At 33.9% G+C, this 23,113-nt stretch overlaps 1 protein-coding gene across 4 annotated transcripts in view; it reads right to left on the bottom strand.

The window, feature by feature from the left end:
* The window catches only part of LOC129918050 (protein sprint), a 145,730-nt gene that overhangs the window by 16,171 nt on the left and 106,446 nt on the right, over positions 1-23,113 (bottom strand). For 2 of the 4 annotated variants that reach the window (XM_055998374.1, XM_055998372.1), the window contains exons 4-6: positions 8,667-9,960; positions 7,601-8,602; positions 7,326-7,526 (exon numbers count right to left, since the gene is read on the bottom strand). In XM_055998374.1, the coding sequence (XP_055854349.1) occupies positions 7,326-7,526; positions 7,601-8,602; positions 8,667-9,960 (2,497 nt within the window). Of the gene's footprint in view, positions 1-2,817; positions 7,272-7,325; positions 7,527-7,600; positions 8,603-8,666; positions 9,961-23,113 lie in introns of those variants that run through there. The other 2 variants (XM_055998375.1, XM_055998373.1) reach the window with 2 other exon arrangements.

Below are 23,113 nucleotides of genomic sequence, written 5' to 3'. Positions count from 1 at the left end.
GTATAACATTAGACAATGGATTTAGAACTTGGTTTTGAAGTGACTTTTTTGCTGCTGTTACTGCTGTTGTTTTTGATTAGAAATAATGAAGGGAAACGAATTGCATTCGTCTTTTGTGATATCGTTCAAAATTATAACAAGCAAATTTGAATGATGCAATTAAATAATAGAGTTGAGTCATTTCACAATTATTTGCAATTGCGTTTTCGAATTAATATAAAGTTCGTGCGTATTTAAATTATTCGTTAAAAATGACCGGTTCCGTTTGTTGTGACAAAAGAATCTTTAAGTTCAGTATGAAAGTTAATATTGAAATAAACAGAATATATCCAAAATTTTGTTAACCCCCATAGAGAGCAAATGTTCACGGTACTGACCTTCGGCACTCTACTTTTGTTTAATGTTGTGCCGATATTGTTTTTTTTTTTTCAAAAATTTTGTTTAAATTTATCAAATTATTGATATTTATAAGAAAAAATCTATATAGGAGTAAGGGACAATTTTCCATCATTTGAATTGACTTCAAACGGAAGAATAATTTAATTAAAAACAAATTAACCTGTCTTTTTTCAAAATTTTTCGTAATAAAATATAAATTTATTTTTCAAAATGTTTTGGCCACATTTATCAATAATTTTTTTTCTATTTTTTTTGGGGAAATAGCATCTACCACCTAAATGATTCAGTTGTCCACTTCTTATGGACGGTTATTTTCTTTTAAAATTCTAGTTAATCTTTTTTTATTTACTTCACAAAATTTGAAGAAATATTTGTAAAAATATTTGTTTTTGTTCACAAAAATCTTAATTTAATTAAAAAAGAAAACACATTGAGAACGGCAATTTTTAACCTACCTATAGATTTTTAAGTATTTTAAATTACTAACATTAAAAAACAATCATGAAAATTGAAGTTGGGTTTCATAATAATTTGCTTTAATTACTACTCTACTAATAATAATTAATTTTCGACAGGATTAATAATTTTCGACAGGATTAATAATGTATTTACTACTGGGATTTTCGTCACGCAAAATGAACTTTTCACAAAAATTAATTGATTCCATTCGGATGACTTAGTTAAGATAGCAATAGCAAACCATGTCAAAAATACACCGATATTCTTTATTAAAAATATCGGACAATTTTTGTAAAAAAAAAAAATATTTAATGTGTATTTATTATGGTATTATTTCAGACTTTTGTTTATTACTCAAAGTAAAAAAGTCAGGTTTACGAGCACAGTAATTATGTTGAAAAACAAAATAATAAATAAAAAAGTTTTATTAAATTTTTAAAAATTAAGCGAATCTACAACTATTATTTTATGCAACACCACAAACTAAAATAAATTTGGAATCTCTTATCTAATAGACTTTTATTTGGAATCGTTCCGTTGAAATTCATTTGCGATTGCGTGCGAAAGGTAGAAACTAAATATGATATGGAAATGACATTCTCGAGATTGATCGAGTTTTCAGTTGTAATTTTTGCAGAAATCGGAGGAGTGAAATTTTTCAAAATAAGCTATTCCTATGCGTTTGACAAGAAGTTACAGTAATTTTTACTGTATCGAATTTATAAAAATGTTAAAATAGATCCAAGTTTAAAGTAAAAAAAGGATTGTCAATTTTGCACGAAAAAGAAGTTACTACAAAATATTGTCGCCATTTCCACTGTAGTTCATGTTAGTAAAGTTTTCATAGTCTGATCGAAATCTGTTTATAAGAAATACACAAATATAACCGAACGTAACGATTTGTAACAAACTGATTAATCAATTAAGGAATATGAACGAACGAAAATAAGTGATGAAAATTTGAAAATATTTACACTAATTAGTTTCGAGTGCATCGTGTTATTCTTAGTAAAATTGTTTTGTTATTATTTTATTGCATTCTCATGCATCATATATATTTCGATGTCATCACGAATGAGGTAGTATGGCACGTATTTGAACGTTTTTTTCAATAATATTGTTCCTTTTGAAATTATGCAATAAAATTTTTATGTAAAATTAAATGTGCAAAAATTAGGCCAAGGAGAGTGAGACATTATCAAGCAAGCAAAAAGTGTCCTAATACTTAAAATAAACGCAATCTTTTTAAGTCATCATCTAAGTCGGAAAATTATATTTGTATACTTTGCCCACACGAGCAATATTTTCAATTGATAAGAGAAAATCGTGCAATCAATTAAATTTTACAAACAATATTTTATGCCTATTATCAATTAAATTCATTTAAAAAACAATACTTTCTTAATATTTACTTGTCTTTGTCATTGTTTGTGGTTTTCTATTGTGTCTAGTCAAGGTCTTTGAGACTGAGTAATTCGTCAAAGTTCTGAACAGCTGACACACTTATTTCCAATAGACTGAGTGTCATCATTTTTAATTATAAATAATTAAGATTATGTTCCACGGATTGAATGTAATAAAAATTATTGTAAACATAAACAAAGGTACCGGAATCATCTCGATTTAATGGACATGTGCCATTGATGCGATTAAGCTTTTTTCTATTTTGTTTTTTTTTTGGAAATAGAATCCGTATAAAGTCCGGGTCAATGTCTGTTTTAGTTATTATTTATAATAAGAAATAAATTTTGTGTGAAACATAAATTATGTACATAGATAACCTTAACGCACATGTTTTGTTCAGATTTATAAATAAATAACAAAAATTAGCTTGTTATTATAAAAATTGCTTGTTATTGTCAGAGAGACGGAATTGAATGCAATATTTTATATTTTATCTATTAAAAAAATACCTTTTTTAATCATTAAACCACTACTAGTACTAAAATAGTATCAACAAATTAGCAATTTTTAAAATTTAAAAAAATCATAGGGTATTATTTTGACACATATGCGTTTTTTTTTGGTAACTTAACAACTTCTATCTTCTATTATCTTCTGACATAGGTTATAGGTGAATAAGAAGGGCCCTTACTCTCTTTTGGCTCTGGTCCATACCAGCTTATCAATATAATAACTTACTAGAGACTTTCGACAAACAGGGCTGCTCAATTCCCTTTTTTGAGGTCATAATTTCAAGTATTCTAAAAAAGAGATTAAAATTGACAAAAGTATCCAAATGGCAGTATTTTTTCTTTGCCCGGAGGAAACCTACCAACTCCCTCATTAAAATGGGTACCTATTCCACTTTAAAGTCAAAAGACTACCTCTACAAACTACCACGCTTAAAAAAAAATTCTGAAAACTTTTAAAAATCTTTAAATCCTTCTAGACATTACTTTCTAACAAAAAATTAGCTCTTAACAGTAAATAGCAAAAATGAAGAAATAGCCTTGAAAGAGTTGAAACATAGTTTGAAATTATATCTAATAAGTAATAATTTGACTTGAATATAGATAAGAAAGATTTTTGAAAAGGTGGACTGGTGCAAACATATTTTTCAATCTAAATAAGTAAAGATTTTAGGCACAGAGTGAGACAGAGGAAATTGATTTGAAATTAATCCTGCCAACTGATGGAGTTGCTTTTATTTAAAAGAAAAAAACAAGAACAGAAACTAAAGCTTTCTGGCCGTCCATGCCAAGTTATCAAAAAGCGGAAAAGAGTTCAGAGCATTCCAGCCGTCAAAGTTGTTCAATCGTTTTCAGACAATCAGATTTCATAAAAAAAAACTTTAACATAGTATTGTTAGATAGTTTGTCTGATTTGAAATTGCACATTCTCCATAAGTAATCATGAAGCTGAAGTATCAGGGCAAAAATATGTTAGAGATTGTCAGGGGTTCTATGAGACTATGAACTACAATTTCATCCCTACAAAATAACTCAATCCAAACTATTTTAAAATTCATTGAAGAAGAATCTCTTCTAATCATAAGCCAACATAAGACCTTATTAAACCAGTAACAGATAGTAAATCCTGCTCATACTGGTCCTCACCCGAAAAGTATTAATAGCCCTTTTATCAATCTTCAAAGCTGGAACGTCATTCAATATTAATCAACAGTAACACACTTCTCATGTGATAGTTAAATATTGACATAACTGTGTAAGGAATATTATCAAATTCAATCCATGTCCAGACTGCTGGGTGATTAGAAAATATACGCATTTGATTAATTTTTTGAATCATTTCAAAAACCAATATTTATGCATTGTGTCTATGTAAGTATACAAGTGCATTGGGAATATTTTGTTTAACTACAATTTTAAAACGTAAAGTACAGTGTTTTCATTCTAATCAGTTTCAGCGTAACTTTTATTTCTATTTTTTGTTTGTTTGTCGCCCAGTCTATCACAGATATCATTTGCTGGGAATTTCTTTTATTGTTGATTTACTTTTCTATTCTAGGGGGCAGCTTAGAAATCCAAAATTTAAATTTCTCAGTATCGTTTTTTTATGAGAATTAAGAGTCTTCATTAACAAGGCCTCTGATTTTCTTGTAGTTAAAAAAACCGTGCTCATTCAAAATGAGAACTCATAAAATTAACACTATGCTTTTATTTCATTACAAAGAACGGTACACCCTTTTACACACTTCATTAAGATTGTTCAAAAAGGTTCTTGTCTTTGCTTTCTAGCAGTTGCCTTTCCAGCAGCAGAATTCCCCTCCATTTCTAGTAGTTTCCTTTTCAGGAGGAGAATTCCCCTCCAACATAAGAGGTCGCTATTAAGCCATTTCCAGGGATGTATTCTGGTATTCAGCACATTGACAGGAATGGTTTATGGTAAATAATGGATTTAGAATAATATATCCTTATGTAAAAATGTGAATCCCCCAAAACCTCAAACCTAGTTTAGGCTCTAAATAATTTGGTCCGCTCTTGAAGTTAATTCTACGAAATTGAGTTCAAGTAGATTTTATAGGAAACGTCTTGAATTGTTTGTTATTCTTTCTATATCAAATGAACTTTGGTCGGCTTTGAACTAATGATGCAATTTCTTTAGTATTTAGAAAATAAGAGTTGTCTATTTTTTATTAAACGTTTATTATTTGAAGGAATAAGTAATCTGCGGTGTCACTTCTATATGTAAATATTGAATATATAACCCCCAATTCATTAAATTACCGGAAGTGCCAGATATACTTAAAACAATTTTTCATGATTTGAACCCAGAATGCAACATCTGAAAAAAATGCTGATTCCTGTCATTCCTAAAACCAGGTCTAACTTAGAATGGAGTCTAAAGTTATAAAACAGGTTAGAAGCATCTCTTTTCCATAGAAAATTGGTTTAGAAGTGGGTCTAAACTATCTATGAAAAGATAAACCCGAGTTTTTCTTAAAAGAGCCAAGGTCATAGCTAATCATAGAACTATCAGTAGCGTAGGCCCATTTCCTTCCGAAAGCTAGATCGGATGCATAGCTACTCACCTTTTCTTGCTATTGTTTCAAATGTTCGATAATTTCAGAACTAAATGTTCAAAGATCCGTTCTTTGTCACATTCCAGTCAACTTTGATTTAGTTCTTCAAATCATAAAAAATAAAACAAAACACTCTTTAATTTTTATTTTTTTTTGTCTCATTTACTTATACTTATCATGTAGATACGGATTGACTTAAAAAAAGTTCGACTAACATACTGTGAAGCTTTGCTCGTCTGGTCTTCTACGAAAGAAAAAAACTGCCAAAAATCTAAGAACCTTACGTAATAACCAGACGATCAGAGCTTCACAATTTATGCAAGATGGGGCTTTTGTCATAAAGCTAAGAATGTCACGTTATCCCTCGATACAAAAATTTAAGTATTGGACCCGTCTGGAAATATTCCGGTCATGCATTCCAAAAAAAAACTTCTTTTGGAGCTTATTCCTTTTTGCATTTTACTTTTTATCAAAATTTTTGAATTATTTAACTTTTTTTAAGTCAATCCGTATCTACATGATAAGTGTTAGTAAATGAGACAAAACAAAATTTAAGATATTTCGAAAAAAACTTTAAAAATTCAGCAACATGAAGCAAAAAATTGTATTTTTTTTTTGCGCTTGGGCCTAATAATATGGCAAGGTACTGTACTGTGATTTTAAATATTCTAATGGCCAGTTGGACCAAACGCTTTTAAATATTTATTGATTGGTTAAATTTTAAAATTGCATTTATCGGTTGCACCAACCAATTAAGGTTTTAAAATGCCAATAAACAAGTCAATAAACTAAAATGCGATTTTCCTCCAGATAAATTTTAAAAGCGACTCTAAACGAAAATAACTATAAAAATACGACTTTTGACGGGACATTGGAAAGTGACAATTAAAAAAATGATTCGACATGAAATAGAAACATAATTGGAGATTGAAAATAAATAAAAACAAATATGAACGGTAAAATGCATTTTTTAAAAATTATTTCCATTTCAAAAAAAAAAAAATATTACAGAATTTTAGATTGGTCATCCTTATCTGATGATTCAGAGTTTCGAAACAGTGAGTGGACGAACTTTTAGGACTATTTGGTTTTTGGTACTCATTTAGAGCCGAAAAACTTATGATACCACCCCGTCATGAAGCTTAATTGCTTACTTTTGTACTTTGGCAAAACACGAATAAAAAGTATAGGTACACAATACAAAAATAAAATAAGGGTTCGAGTATAACATCTCTCATATTGTCGTCTTTTACACGAGTGAAACTTTTCGTTCAGTTAAAAAATCAGCTGATAAAATTTAGGGATGGTTCATAATCAGCATTTTAGTTAAAAAAACAAGTGAAAGACATTGGTGCAACCCAAAAAATCTATCAGGTCGCAAAATTTTATAAGTTGTTTGATCTTATTATAACAACTAGGTTTCTGGAATCAAAAGACATACAAATGAAAATCCCAATAAAAGCTGTGTTTTATTTTCCTCTTGATCCAGATCAGATAATTGTTTTTATTAGTTTTACAACAACAGCAGGATTTTTTTTGTTATTGTTTTGCAAATAAATACAATTATCTAATCTGGATCACGAGGAAGAAAAACACAACTAATAGCTGTGTTTTATTTTCCTCCTGATCCGGATCAGATCATTAATTTATTTGCGAAACAATAACAAAACAAAATTCTGCTTTTGTTGTAAAGCTAATAAAAACATTATTGTTCTATTTTTGAATTTATTTTATTTTGTTTTTTTATTTAATTTCGAAATCAATATATAGTCCAGACATTGCGTCAAATCTCGTAGTTCTGATTTTTGGCATATTTCTTTATAAATTTGACAATCCTAAATTTTCGGATTTGAAAGTCGAACGCAACATCATTCACTTAGGAAGAAAGTGAAATCCTACTTTCTTGAACAAGTTCCTTATGGGAAGGCTTACTTGATTGTAAACTACGATTAACTATTAAGTCTAATGATCTATTACTTACACAAAATCTCCCTGTCCCTCATACTGGGATTCCGTAATATGGTGGCAACTTTTTGATTAGTTGCTTGATACCTTGGCCTATGTGCTTTTAATGTGCCTTGACTATCTTTGGTGCTAATATCCTCAACAATTGTAGATTCATCTTCAGACATAAGCGTTGGTCGACACTTAGATAGATGAATTGATTCCGAGGTGATTGATTCTTAAAAATTAAATAAAAAAAAGAAACAACAAACGTAAAAAAATCCCTAAAAACAATTTACTACAATCACTTACCATCTGGCGGAAGAAACGAATCCCATTGAGTGCTATCCCATGGTTCTGAAAACACTGTCCCATCATCTGACTGTCCAGAATCCATTCCATTGAAGTATGAAAATGGAAAACTCTTTTCTACATTATCATACGACGAAAGTCGGAAACCGCCATTTTGATTGTCAATCTTGTTTTCTTTAATTTGCTGTTGTTGTGGCGTCGAACATCGAACCAATTCGGGAAGATTTAAATCTGGCAAACGTTTAGCAATGATCTGATGAACTGTGATGGGTCGGTCCTTGTTCTCTTTGTTCTCACCGTTTAACTGACTAGGGTTTTTCTGTACTGGAACTCCACTCCATTGCTCCTCAGAGTCGTAATCCCCGTATTCGGGTTCATTTTCATCGTTCTTTCCCATGAACTCCCAGCTGCTGTCGATTTGCCAGTGATCGTTTCGTCCACGTGGTCGCTTTGACGGGTGCTGTTGTTGCTTTTTCTTTAGCTCATCGAGGCTTCCTGCAATTTTTTCGATTTCAGAGGGCACTAGCACGGGACAGACTGGTGTTCGAGCGATTCCACCTTTCGGAGGCTCAGAGTGCCGATGATTCGCAGGCAAAAGAGCACCACGCTGTGAACGACGAAGGATGCTGGCTGTCAATCCAGCTGCTCGCAACGCATCTGCGGGCTCAGCGTAGAACGGACTGCCTTGTTTGCTGCGGGAGCTAACAGGCGTTTGAGCTGTTGGTGTTGTATCCGATTCGGATGCTTTAAGAGCATCTTCATTGGTCAGTGGAAGTGCTAGACCAGATCTACTTCGTGAATGAGTTTCAGCTTGAACCTGGATAAAATTCTTATTGGCATCGAGCGGACTAAGCAAATCAGTTGTCGTTTCCGAGACTGTGGTTGTTATCGTCGTCGTTGGGCAAGCAGTGGGAGTCTGTAGGGGTTCTGAGGGCGGGCTAGCTGAAGAGCTTACTGAGTTCGCAGGCGAGAGAATGTTGCAATTCAGGGATGTAATTGTAGCTGCAAAAACAAAAAGAAATGAATTAGAATAAGTTTTTGAAAAGAATATGCCATTTGAACTTACGAGTTTCAGCTAATAAATCTGGCCTCTTGCCATGCGTTCCATCCGGCGGGCGGAAAGTTGACAATAATCCAGCCCTTTCACTTGGATCCTGTGACCACAGGTCCTCATAATCACTGATTTTATCACCCAACGCACTGCGACAATAGATTTGCTGACTTTCTAAAATATCGCATTCCTGGTAATGCTTGGATTCCTTGCGTTGCTTGAGTTTTCTCTGCTTTCCATTGCTGCTGCTTCCTGTCGTCGAACTGGGCGAGAGAATTTTCTTCTGGCTCTGGTTTGAGTCCTTGCTACTTTGTGAGTTCCAGCGGTTATTCGATGAGCCCTGAGAAGAAAGTGTGTCCTTACATTCGCCCTCAGGTGACAGACGCTTGGAGAAGGTTTGAAAAGTTGCATTGTTTTGGCTAGGGGGTGATATGAGCTCAACGAATTGTTGCTGATTCTTGATGTCCACGCAGTAGGTGGTTGGTGTTGTGACTGCAAAATGATCAATTGGAGGAACTGGGCTATTGGGAGTGAGTGGCTTTGACCATCGTACAGGAGGGGCTGGGGGCTTACGCGGTGCCAAGTTTAGCGTGTTTGGTGGTGTTGGACGCTGTGGCCTGATTCCATTGTCCATGCTCGATAGTTTTTGTTGTGACGTTGATTTGAAAGTCGACAATTTCGTATCACCACAAACTCCGCCTACTCCCAAAGCACGATTGTTACCAGCATCAACTGGCGACATCGTCAGAATAACACTGTCCACAGATTCAGGACTCATCAGCTGCATATTCTGACCTCCACTTGTTGTAAAGCTGCTCATGCTTGAGGCGGTATCAGATGGAGTGCCCAATGGACTAAACAATCCAGCCAATTGATTTGTTGGACTGAAAAGCTTTGCTGTACTCAGTTGCTGATTATGTGTATTGGACGCTGAGCTAAACACTGTCATCCCTATGCCAGAAGTGTCCGTGAGTGAGTTCGGCGACTTGGCTTCATTGGGATTGGAGCTTGACATGGGATACCTCCAGAACTCTTGACCCAACAGAGCTAGCGACGACAACTGTTGGCGATTGTTAGCCTCTCGAAGAGCTCGCGGCAAGATAAGTTGAACTGGCAGTTCATCGCAACATTGGGCGTAGTGAGCAATCAATGCAGGAATAGAATCGAATTTGAAGCGTGAGCTTTCCAAACTAAGCACGCCGCCATTCGATTGAATCAGGTAGTGTTCAATGTATGGTCCTGTATCGGGAGGAAGCCGCACCGATACGGCCATCGTGCTCGGTTGACTGGAACTGCGAACGATGAAGTTCTGCAAAAGAGATAAAAAAAAAATGCGAAAGCAATAAGTTTGGGCTGTTTAAGGAAGTCATAGCAATTTTTGTTGTAGATTGTGAATAAAAACAAGGATAGGAGGAGTTAAATGGTCCGTTAAAAGTCAGCTTTTTATCGCATAACAATGATAAATGATTTCCAATACCAATTTTTTTTTTTCGTTTGCAAACTGAAGGATACAATAACCCAAAACTTTGCAGACAGTACAGAGCAGATAATCGACTTAAATAGGGGGACACTCTTATGGGGGAAAAATCGAAGGGATAAAACAATTCTTGATAACAATTGGCCAGTTGTAGTAATTTTTGTTGTGAATGGAGAAGGAGCTCCAACACGACAATCACTTTCACTCGTTGTCGTCGTCGTTGCCAGCGTTTTTGAGTTGCCGTTAGAGGCTTTCTATACGTATTCATGAATGCGTGAGCAATAAGTCACGTTTTTCGCGGGGGATGGAGTTGATAATTTTTTCGTATTGTTCACCGTTTTGTGTAAAAAGGAAAAGTTGTCATCATTAAGGGATGAGCCGAAACAGGGTGTCGTCTGGAGCAGAAGAGTGCTTTTTTCTTTGTTCAAGCTGGTGATGGCGATGGGAGTGAAAAATAATTACGGAGAATAATTTTTAATTATGAATTGTTTTTGGGAGCAGCGCAATTGCCGGGAAATTAAATTGAGCTTTGTAAGCATACAGTGAAGAGACACAGAAAAAGCAACGACACTACTGGAATGTGTAATGAGATGAGTGTTAATGACAGGGAAATGGTGCTAACAGCTTATGACTAAGTACAGGGTGGTAGTAGAAGAAGAGGTGTGTGATTAAAGTGTGATCATTGAATCATTAAAAACTGGTGCAAGAAGAAGGTAGGTAGGTACTTATTGCAATTCGAAAATGGGAACGAATAGTTTAAAATTAGTTTTTACAAATGGATTCTGCAGTTGTGTCAAGAATTTGTATTGACTTTGTAATAGGAGAAATTATAAACTGGAACTTGAAAGGGAAAAGGCTAATGATATTCAGAAGTTGGTCAAGATGGTTAAGCTACATTAATTCAAGATAGTAAGGCTTAAGATGAGCTCAATCACGAAAGTGATAAAAAGCAATATAAAATGATGTTATTTATTTCATAAAGTTCATAAAGGGCATTTAAGTTTTTTATAAAACTTATTAAATTCGTCAAGAAATGGCCACAAAAATGATTTTGAAGTAGATTTGCATAATTTAAAGGCTTAATAGAATTTGAAGAACACATTTTTCTAAACTTATTTCGGAGATTTGAAGGACGCTATAAACTTATGTTTGGTTTACGTACACGATTGGTTCATACGATAACTACGAGGGCTTATATTTTTGGCGACATACACTTCGCGTCACTTGAATAGAAACAACAATTTTTCTTTAGAAAATACCGATTGGCGCTTCGGTGAGGTAACTTAGTAGATTTTTGGTTTTGCATTTTCAAAGAGGAACTTTTAATAAACAATGTTGTAAAAACAAAAAACCCAAAACAGAAACCGTATGGCTACTAGTTGCGTTTTTTCGCATTACTTCACAAAAAACAGTGTTTTTTTTTTGCGTCACTTGAATAGAAACAAGTTCTTAAATTAGATAAAAATGATGAAAAATCATGGACAACACTAATTTTAGTAAAGCAGTCTTAAACTTTGACATTATTTGCACATTATAACCAATTATGGGCTACGAGCTACCATTAGGCATCAGAGAAAATGCATAAATATAATTAAACATTGAAAATGCACTTGTACTGTACACAATCGTGGACCTAATTGGAGAAAGTCACTATAGTGTTTGGTAACTTCTTACAAATTAACAAAATGACATTTTCTACAATTTAAGGTTTGAATAAGTGAAATAAACTTTCGTTTTCATCCGGAATGCATCTGTTTTGTTTCTATTGCGTTGTTTTTTTCTGGAACTCTCCTTGTGCAATCTCTAAGAGGGTTGTTTTTCCACGTTCCTAAACTTCCCAAGAGCTTCTTCCATTATTTCTTTGTAAAAGTTTGCTCTTTACCTCACTTCTTTTCAGTTCGAATGCAACTATAAAATAGTTAACTTTTTTGTAATCTTAGTAGAACTTAAAATGTTGTTATTTTGCATTTTGAGGCTTTTTAAATGTTGTGCACCTTTTATAACTTCCATGATGGAACAAACCAACACATTACCATCGCACTAACACCACGTTTTTGACCGATTTTAGCGGCAAGGTGAAGGAAATTGCCGCTAGTTTTTAAAATTTTTTTTTCTCTGCACTTGATTTGGGTCTCACCTGTCTTATTTTTTTATTCAATCACTAGTTTACGATTTTTCAAAAATATTCTCATACAAATTTGGCAATTTTTTCAATATCTTTCGCGATTTTGCATAGTGCAAGTGCATTTGCAATGCTAGCTGCTATTTATGCATTTTCTGTGATGCCTAATGGTAGCTCGTAGCCCATAATTGGTTATAATGTGCAAATAATGTCAAAGTTTAAGACTGCTTTACTAAAATTAGTGTTGTCCATGATTTTTCATCATTTTTATCTAATTTAAGAACTTGTTTCTATTCAAGTGACGCAAAAAAAACACTGTTTTTTGTGAAGTAATGCGAAAAAACGCAACTAGTAGCCATACGGTTTCTGTTTTGGGTTTTTTGTTTTTACAACATTGTTTATTAAAAGTTCCTCTTTGAAAATGCAAAACCAAAAATCTACTAAGTTACCTCACCGAAGCGCCAATCGGTATTTTCTAAAGAAAAATTGTTGTTTCTATTCAAGTGACGCGAAGTTGTATGCAAGAAACTAACAAGCCGTTTAACAAGATTACACTTGCCTCATTAGTTCATGAGTAAATATGATCTTTTAAGGGTAAAAAGCCTTTTTAAGAATTTGCCCAAAATGTGTGCTAAAAGATTCCCAATTTTTTTAAACAACCAAGAGTGGCGTTCAGAAGGAAATGATTAATCACACGGAAATAATAACTGCGACCGAAAATTCGATAAAGTTTTCGAATAAATCAGTCCTATCGAGGTGTCCGTTCGGAGAAATTTTTTTTCCGATTTGTTCGAAATCGGAGAATTTTCTATCGAGGTATCTGTTCCGTTTGACATATCGGAGAATATTCCGATGAAACATGGCTCCCATCAACGCATTGCGATGAAGTGTGTTCAGCAAAGTCTTTTTGACAGTTGTGCTTTGAATTTCATCGGAAATTCTCCGACACAAAATAGTTGTGGAATTTCAGTAGTTGTTGAATTTCACAGAAACAAAAAAAAAATATAAAAACATAAACATAATTTTGATTTTTTAGTGTGAATTAATAAAAAAACAGCGACAAAGCCTCAGCAAGAGAGGTTGGTTGAAATTAAGAAAACTTGAGCATCACACGGATTTTTGTTTATTGAATAAATCACGCTGATACATGTGTCAAATGAATGCGATTGTATACTTTATTTTTTTGTTCAGAAGTGGATAGCTTGAAAGAAATGTAAGTTCCGATCGGAATGGGCTATCGTTTCGGAACTCTCTCCGAACGAATACCTCGATAGGGCTGAACTTCTATGAATTGAGGAGTTCTTTTTAAAAATTTGCAGCTATGTTCCAGAAGTCGAGTGAAATCGAAATTAAAAATCGAGTTAAATTGATTTAAGCGTTCTGTCTTTCAATCAATTTTATTTCTTCGAAAACGTTTTGAAAGTTTTAAGCTACTGCAGTGCTTTCTGACTGCGTTTGAGGCTCTGATCAGTTGAAAGGCTTTTGTTATAATAAATTGGGTTAACTTAAGACTTTTGTCTTAAATATTGTATGGATTCTTGAAATCAAAATCCTCACTGACTAAAAGTTAAACTACACTGGTGTCAAAACTGAGTAAATGACTTAAACTAGACTCAAGTTAATGCAGTTAATAAATATTTAGACCATTGACCTTTTTTTGAGGAGTTATACCAAAGTAGTTTAAGTTTTTTAAGAAAGTAAGTCAATTATGGCATTAAACTGCAGTTACAAAAAAACTGAAGTTTTACCATGGAAATGCTGTAGGTTTTTGGACTGAAAGGAAACTCAAAAAGAAAGTGTTGGAATATAGAGTTTAATTCAAGCTTAGCTGAGAATCACCGAATTATGATATTAGAAGGAGTTTCAAAATTCGTCGTTTTTACCACTACGCAAACATTTTGCAAGAATCGTTTCCTCTATTTTCATATAGAATCATATTCTATCGAAAATCTCTTAAAAATATATAAATTTGTGTAGAATTCATTTTTTATATGCGGTTTCTCTTTCCATTTTAATTCGACATAGGTAAATCATATTCACAGCTCAATGTATATTTCATCCCCGAATGCATTTCAACGATTCCAATAAAAAAACCCTTTTTGTTCTTACAAGACGACTTCTTCATACGACTACACGTTCACTTACTGTTCTGTATTTTTTTTTATCTATCCTTAAATTGCTCAAAATAGCGTTAAATCGAATTTCGAAATCTTGAACCAAAGTCTCTTTACCATCACACGACTTTTTATGCTTTACAAAAAAGATTCTTTCTTCTTTTAAAAATAAACAAATAAAAAAGATTTTCTTTCCCCAAAATTATCAGAATGTAACCGAGTTTAAATTAATCTTTAAAGCTGAAATGGACACCGATTTCTCTTTCATCTTCTTGCTGCTATAATATTCTTGCTTCGACGACTTCCGAAATGTTGTCCTTGTTGTTGGTTGTTGGGACTCATTCAGCCTTTGAAGACCACAAAAATAAATTCTATTATATCCTTGCACACACTGTAAATCAAGTTGTGTTGAAAAATACCCAAACAAAACCAAACTTCCTTAGCAGAGGATATGTTGTTTTTTTCGTTCTTTCTTTTTTTTTTGACTTCCTTATACAATAGCCCTGGTCCTGATCCTGTGTAGAATTTATGTTTTGCCAATAACACCCCCCTACCCATTCATCTGTCTTATATTACTTTATTTGTTCACTCTCGATATCTTACTTCAGTCCAGACAAAAAAAAAGCAACAACTACAGTCGATTATTTCGTTAGATATTGGAAGTATTTTTAGGCATAACTAGTCCAGTGTATATGTATGTATGTAGTTTGGGTCTGGACTTATGCCCTTGAGCGATCCTTATATCCTGTTACCATGTCTGACTGGACTTGGACATGTTAAGTTAAACCATTTTTAAAAAGAATAAAGAGAAAAAAGTTTTGTGTTAAAATTACCCGAATAAAAATCTAGGAGTTGCCTTGGGCGGGTCTCGAGTTTACGGAGTTGAAAATTCTTTTATTGAATTCTCAAATTGAAGAGAAAAAAGGAAGTCCTTTTTTCTTGCAACATTGGATATAAGAAGATTGCGATGCAATTTGTGCTGGAAATAAATTCGATAAGAAAAAGGTTTCCATTTTTATTTTGGATCGAAAACAAAAAGCGAAAAGTGCACTTTAGTTTTCATCCATGGAAAGGATAACGTTAAGGAGAAAATTAATTGGGAAATACCGAAAGCCGCGATAGCTCATTGAGATTTATTACCAAACATTGGAAAGAAAAATGTAATTAATTAATTTTCTATCAATGGGAAAAAGGAGAAAATGCTTAAAACTTAAGTTAGAATTGGAAAAATGTAGACAAAAATGTGGCAGAAAATCCTTTTAAATTTATGAAATATGTAATTTAAAATACGATTGTTGTAAAATATGAATGCGGTTGGACAACCAAATTGCATTTTTAAATTTTTCTATTTGACTTATTGGATCGAACTTAAAAACAATGTTCAGAACAATGAAACCACTTCCTTTTAATAAAATGGTGGTCGTATAGCTCATTTATCTTTTGATCCCTCCTCAGAAGGCTTTGGTTCAGCGGTCAAATAAATCTAATCTGTGGATTAGATTGTAGTACAATCAATAAATTTATGAAATATTTCACAAACCACAATTAAAACCTTTACTCTAAAAAAAAGAAGTTAAGTCAAAGGTTTAAATAGTTGTATGGCTCATAAGCTTCTTGCTTAACATTCAACAACAGCACAAGATTATCCAGGTATTTGCAATCAGGATCATTAAATCTTCTTTGACAAACAAACCATACCAATCTATTTGTTAAGCAAATTCAATAAATGTCAAAAATATCAAAATTAATAACCACCTGTACTCATAATTAGTCTGCAGTTCATCCGTGCAGCAACAATTTCTTGTTAATATAATAAAAAATCCAATTCCAATTAAAATCCCCATCAAATTAAATTTATTCATTCTGGCATAACTCCTCGCTCTCAGGACACAATTGCTTCGATTAAACTGCCAATGTACATCATCACCATTCACTCTGCCAGTTTCGTATACCGCTCTCCAAATAATGAAACATTTGCTTATTGTTCTGGAATAGCCATTCGCATACAGTCCACATTATACAATATACGACACCATACTGAAGAGATTCTCAAACAAGATTACACTTTGAATTATTCAATTGTCCATGTGCGTCCAGAACGGCACACAACAAAGGCAAATAATAATAATTAACATAATCATAATTTAGCAAGTCACATCCTCACACCGAAACAGTGGAGCTGATGGAAAACTTCTATCTCGCCCACAACCAACAACGTCCTGGTTTGTCATATTGAATGTGACTTTTTGGACACAAACTGACTAAAGCAGATAATGGACCCGGAACGTGTTAGGTTATAGATAAAAATTTCTCTCCAAGAGTGATGTCCATATCGTAGAAATTGACTTTCACTGTACGTACGTGCATCATGAAAAGGGCGCCTTGAAATTGACGAAATTAAGTTAGCTTTTGAAAAAGAAGAGATGAACTTTATTCGCAATTTCTGGCAATATCCCAAACGCTGTATCTCTCTCTCTTTCTCAACTTCAAATGTCACATAAAAATTAATGAAAGCCTGAACCCGCAAATCTGCATTGGACCACCCAACTGTTGGCTGTTAACAGAGTAATAATTATGCGACAGACAAGCAATGGATATCCAGAGATAAAGTAAGCAAAATTATATGCGACTTGGCTATCATCCAAATGGATTCAGCAACGATAAGCTGGCCTGAGGACGAGTTGTTTACATACAAAAAGCTATCAAAAATTTTACCATACAACAAAATTATCCGAGGGAATATATGCCTTTCACTCTTTAAACTAGTATTTCTTCCATATTTCCATGTTTGTTTTAAAGGACTTTCATTTCGAAATTTTAAACATCACTTGCGTCTGTGAGGCATGCACTAATTGAGCTTCCTGCGCGTGCACAGCTTGCCGTCCGTCGCCGTCGAAAATGATTGAAATTGATTGATCTGCTCTGGATGTAGTAGACAACAGAGACATAAACTATACATATATGCAAATGATGGGTAGCAATCCCAGGAAAGGTCCTGCCACCTCTCTTGCGGGACATAAACCACAGGACCGGAATCGTACAAATTTAGTTTTCTGTTCAATCAATTGGAAATTCATTGCGAAACCGCAAAATTGCATTTGGTTCTGGGTATTGCTCTGTCACGCCGGATATGTGTTTTTTGTTTGGTGGGGAAGTCAACCAGGAGGGGTAGGGTAAATGGATATAGGCTTCTGCCGAGATTCAACCCCTAGAAATTCCAACCTTTGGGGCATTTGCTCAGTTCTGTGAAAGACGTTCCATTGCATTTGTGATTTACAGTCTTAGTCGTTTAAATAGAGACATTTTAATAAAATAAAGAAATAAGATTTCTAAACAAATTTAAGAATATAATAGAGGACTGCTATGTCCTTAAGCGTAATTTTGTTTCAAATCAAAACCAAAATGATACTGAAAATTCAGAAAATAGGGTTGCTACTTGAACATTGGAAACTTGTATGTCATTGGCAACCCTAAAAAGCTATCGAGAGTGTTACGAAAAGGGTATAGCGCTGAAAAGGTCACAAAATGTTGCTTAATAACTCTACCAATGGAGCGAGAAAGTAGTAAAAATGTCCTCCAGTTTCCTCAACATCAATTTTTCTGCACTATTGTGAACTACGTATAATCGTATTACAAAACTATATTTACAGGTTAATTGTGAATATTTGATAGAATTATCGCTCAGAATCGTACATTATTTTAAAGTAACATTCTAAAATTATTGCTGTATCTATTCTCATGTGAATGACTGTATCCATTATTTCAACAATCAAAGGCGTAAAGGGACGAACACTTGGCATTCACTGCCACTCCATCATATAATCACCAGAAACGTTTCCTTTTCGCAAGCTGTTTCAAGTTTAAGTTTAACATTTCCTCTTTGGAGTCCTTGGAATTCCATCTATTTGTATCCCTTTTTAACATATGTACATTACAATACATATATACACTTGAGTCGATTTAAAAGAAGATTTGAATTCCAAATATGAACCAAATCATAAATGCCTTTAAGTTGGTAATGTGCCCCTGCATATATTCGGTTGATGTAATGCATACGTAAACATCAAACTTGATAGTTCTTGCTTGGAATCAAGATGAAGACGATACTACCATACTTTCTTGAGTTTATTTAAATCAAAATCACACACATTGCATAGATAGATGATGTTTACTTACCCTGGCGACAGACAAACAGTCACCATAAAACTCAAGTACCTACTAAGTTTATTTTCACTGGTTTTTGCATTAAAGTGGAAATGAAAATTGCCGCAAGGCTAAAGTCGCATCATAGATATCGGTCTCTGATGTCGCGCATCACACACAACCGTTGACTATTTTAGCTGAAACGTAATTTCATTTTTAATGATAGGTTAAGATTTTGCCGTGTCGGTCGGTCGGTCGGTCGGTAAGGTCTTGAATGGTCGTGTACATTGATGTTATTAAACGAAAAACCCACTTGCCAGTTAAATGGTCTATCATTAGATGCGAGTAGAAAAAAAAAGGAAAGACTCTTTCTTTTTAATATTATACGCTTTGAGCAAAGTGTGATTCACAATAACTTTTTAATGAAATTTTGTCGGGAGGGAAGTTTCCGGTTCTGTGTTGTGTATGAGATCACAATAAACGTTGGATATAATTAGTTTGGATTTGGGAAGGCGTTTGAAGGATTTTTTGATGTCGGGTTTCTATAAGGAATTTATTTTTTATCTGCGGGGGTTAAACTTTAGTTTCTTCCTCGTTGGTTCTATAGTATGATAAAAAGACTTTTCAACTTGTTTTTTGAACTTCAAGAATTTACCGTGGTCCTCCGCAGGCAATTCCGGAGCCTAGGCACAAAACTGTTATTCAAAAAATTTACTGTCATTGAGTGACTTCAAGACAGGCCAATAAGCTGTTATAAAAATAAGAGCTTTTTAGCTTTAGCGACGAACGAATTTTTTTAACAAAATTTAAGATATGATTTCAAGTGATCGTCTTATTAAAGCTTACGAGTTAAGGAAAGCAAAATTCTTTTTAGAAACCAACAGACGTAACGTGATCGCAGAAGGAGGAGGAAATCTAGCAAATTTCTTAAGCCTAATCCATTTTTAACATTGGTAAAAAATTAAACGTGGTATAGTTTTCTGTTTTCTCTAATGAATGTCCAAATAATATGAGGAAAAAACTTAATCCAAAGGCTCTCCCACCCCTTCATTCCGCTAACTTTTTGTTCAGCCTTGTACCATGGAATTGCCTAAACGAATATTATCTTATTTTATTGTTTAGCTCAAATTATTGAATTTAAATTGAAACTCATTTCCCAATGCCTAAAAGTATGCAGCAATTTATAGTGGTACAAAGTGCACCAAAACTAGCAAAGCACAGAACTGCAATCTGCAACAACATTGGAATTTGAGTCTTGCAAACAAAACATCATAAATGGGGAAGCGAAAAATTGTTGCAGTTTAAGTTTCTGCTTCTTATCATTAATCAAGGGTAAGTACTTGGAGTGGGAACGAGTTATAAAAGAGATTATTTTATCTCTCTTATCAGAAGCACACTGCTGAGTACATTGTGTACAGATAGAACCGAATGGAGACCATCTTCTTCAAAGTGTGTCTACAACCAAGTTGAGGCTTCTCGTGGACCTACTATACCTTTCGAGATGGATTCTTAATAGATTATTTCCGTCACTTCCCTGTCTTTAACTGACAGGAGTTTCTGTAAGGGACAGGAGCGTTACCAAACCTATTAATTCTTGGCTTCACTTCATCAAAGAGTATCCTAGCAAGAGCTAGGCAAGAGCTTATCAGACATGAACCCCAAAGGAAGGAGACTTTAGCCACAGTACACATAAAAAGGTGTTATCTTCCGACATTTAATTTTTCAAAAGCAAAAAACAAGATGGACATATTATGTCCACTTTGGTCAAATATGGCAGCCTTACAAATCAAAATTGACAATGATCACTGAAACCCGTTTTTTATAAAAACCCTCGCAGTTTATTACCTAAATTTATTGTGTGTATTATTTAATTAAGTCGCTGCCTTCCGTAATCCACTTAAGTTTTTTTTTCAAGGACAGGCGGAAGTACCGCGGACAAGACACTGTGGGATAGTTTGTAAAGTAAAGTATACTTCAGATTTTCCTTGTTTCTTTTTATGATCAGCTCGTTCTAGGAAATATTCGCTCTTCTTTTGTGCACATTTTAAAGTCTTCAACACGTAAAATTGTACAAGTACTTAGGTAAGAGATCATAGATAGGTGTATGAATGTTATCAACACTGTACACGAAAAATCTACCTTAGGCTCATTTAAAAGCATCACATAAAAAACTTATCGTTAAGGTGTTGGCCATTTTCTCAAAAAAACATTATGTTTCAACTTTAACAATTGTTAAAATGTCTGCCTTCGGACCAACTTTATCAGAAAAAAAAAAACACAACTTCGGGTGAATGCAATTGTACCATATAAAGCCTATGGAAACTTAAATTGCCTTTTAATAAAAAAAACCCTGGTTTTTAGTTTCAAAGGCACGGGCACTAATAGGAATTTTACAGTGTGAAACACCACCAGCAATCTTTTTTTAAAATATCCTGGACTCTCAATGCGTATTCGCTTCCTAGTTCCCTACAAAGAAACATTTTTAAAATTTGAAAAAGTCTGTACGCTTTTTGAAAACTATAGGCTCTAAAGTTGCCTTTGCGAATTGAAAGGTGCAATTAGGAATTTATGCTTCGCAAAATATTAAAAATCGCCCTAAAAGCATCATACCATCATAAACCACTTCCCATGCACTAGCAATCGAAAACAAAAAAAATTCTTTCCACTATCAATGGAGAGAGAAGTAAAATGTATATTGCATTTCTACCCCTTTTTTCACAAAGCTGTAGGGCCATTCATTGACTCTACGACCTAAATTGAGATTTTTCATCTTTTCCTCTTCTCTGTGTTTGCTTCTTGTCAATATGTCTGATGAAGTATATATTATTGCATGCGATAGTTTTATGAGAGCAAAACAAAAAACAATCAGTTCCTGCAGTCTTTCCCCGACTATTATACTTTACCCCCCTTTTTTGAATGGGCGGAGTACATTTTTAATTAAATTAATGCAGAAGCAGCGGAAGTTTATAATTTGCACAGATACAATTCTCATCCAAAAGAACTGAAGACTATCTGATTTTTCCCATTTTTTTCTTTAATTCTCTTTAATTACCATCAACCATTGCAGTGAAAAAGAAAAATAATAATTCCAGTTGAATACGGAAAAATTGAAAGAATGATAAAAAAAATCATAATAACCACCGAGTCTATAAATCCCATTGAAATCCGATTTGGTCTACATATTTTTATCATGATGATGAACAGCATCAGAAGCCCCATTTTTAATAAAGAAATCAAGCCCGCATTGAAAAGATTCTAATTAAAAATCCAAACAACCATCGTAATCCCTAGCAGTCACAGAAAAAAAAAAAAGTAAAATAGTCTAATAAATTGGGGATAGATGAAAATGAAAAATCAAACGCACTCTTATTGTCCAAAATGAACAATGCTAAAGACTCACTCTGCAGCATGCAATTTTGACTTCCCCTATAATGGGCTTATCACCTGAACTGCAGCAGCAGGACGAACCGATATTCAGCAAACTTATTGTCCTTTTGACTAACTCTGGGTCGTTGTTCATTACGGGACCGTTTCCAGGAGCAATAATCTAAACTTGGCTATGGCAAGGAACAAAAAGTAAAATCATAAATAAGTTGAGGGATGACGAGCGATGAGTTTGCCCATCTATCTATCCTGGAGCACTGAAAGCAGCAGCGGTGGCCACAAAAATCAATAAACCTCATCAATGTATTCAATAGGATGGCCATTTGTTGGGGGCTATTTTTCTATCGAGTAACATTTGAGTTAACAGGAAAGGAGTTGCTATGGTTCTGGGACAGTATTTTGATTTCTGAAAGTCAGAACTTTTTTTTATAAAAAAAAAAACAGTTTGATGACAGGGAAGTAGATCCTTTAAGCCGCCCCTGTATAGCACCCATTGACAAAAAAATTCTAACAGACAATAGTTCCTGTTGGCCTGGTCTAGACTATATGGCCATACACACAACAGATTTACAAAACTCACCAAGAGACAACCAGAAAGCAACAAGAGAGAACGCTATGTTACAGAGATTTATGTGACAGAGGTTATTGCAATTTTTCCTAACGATTGGATATCATCATTAAGGGGGGAAGTGACTTTTTGTCCTTCTTTCCTATACACACACGTCTTTTTTTCCATGCATATCATTTTCTAAGGAAAGGGAAATAACCACAACAACGACAAACATTGATTCACTCCATTCCACATTCTATACATTTAGCAGGAATCAGGATCCAGGATGTGAGGCTCCCATTCACATCCTTTTTATGTGATGTTTCGCTAATGAAATATTAACACAAAAATAATTGAAAGCTTTCAATCTTAATGGCCCTAAGAAAGGGTAGGTATTTATATGATGTCTCTTAAGTGTGTACATTATTATGTATGCTGCCATATGAAAAAAAAGAGGCAACAACTGAGTGTGAATTGAATATGTATTGCATTATGGTTTTATTATAAGCTTCTTTACATAAAAAGGGTAATAAAACGAGAAATAAAGGACACACTGAATACTAAAAGTGTCCTTAAAACCGGCTGCATATATAAACGTATACCTGTGAAATGAAAGGTATTATGTGCGAAAATTGGTCTCAGCCGGCCGAATGCGAGAAGTTAATTATGTCA

Source organism: Episyrphus balteatus, chromosome 4, assembly GCF_945859705.1.
Source record: "Episyrphus balteatus chromosome 4, idEpiBalt1.1, whole genome shotgun sequence".
Classification (NCBI taxonomy): Eukaryota; Metazoa; Arthropoda; class Insecta; order Diptera; family Syrphidae; genus Episyrphus; species Episyrphus balteatus.
Note: the sequence above shows the minus strand (reverse complement) of the source record. Positions and strands in the feature narration are given on the sequence as shown.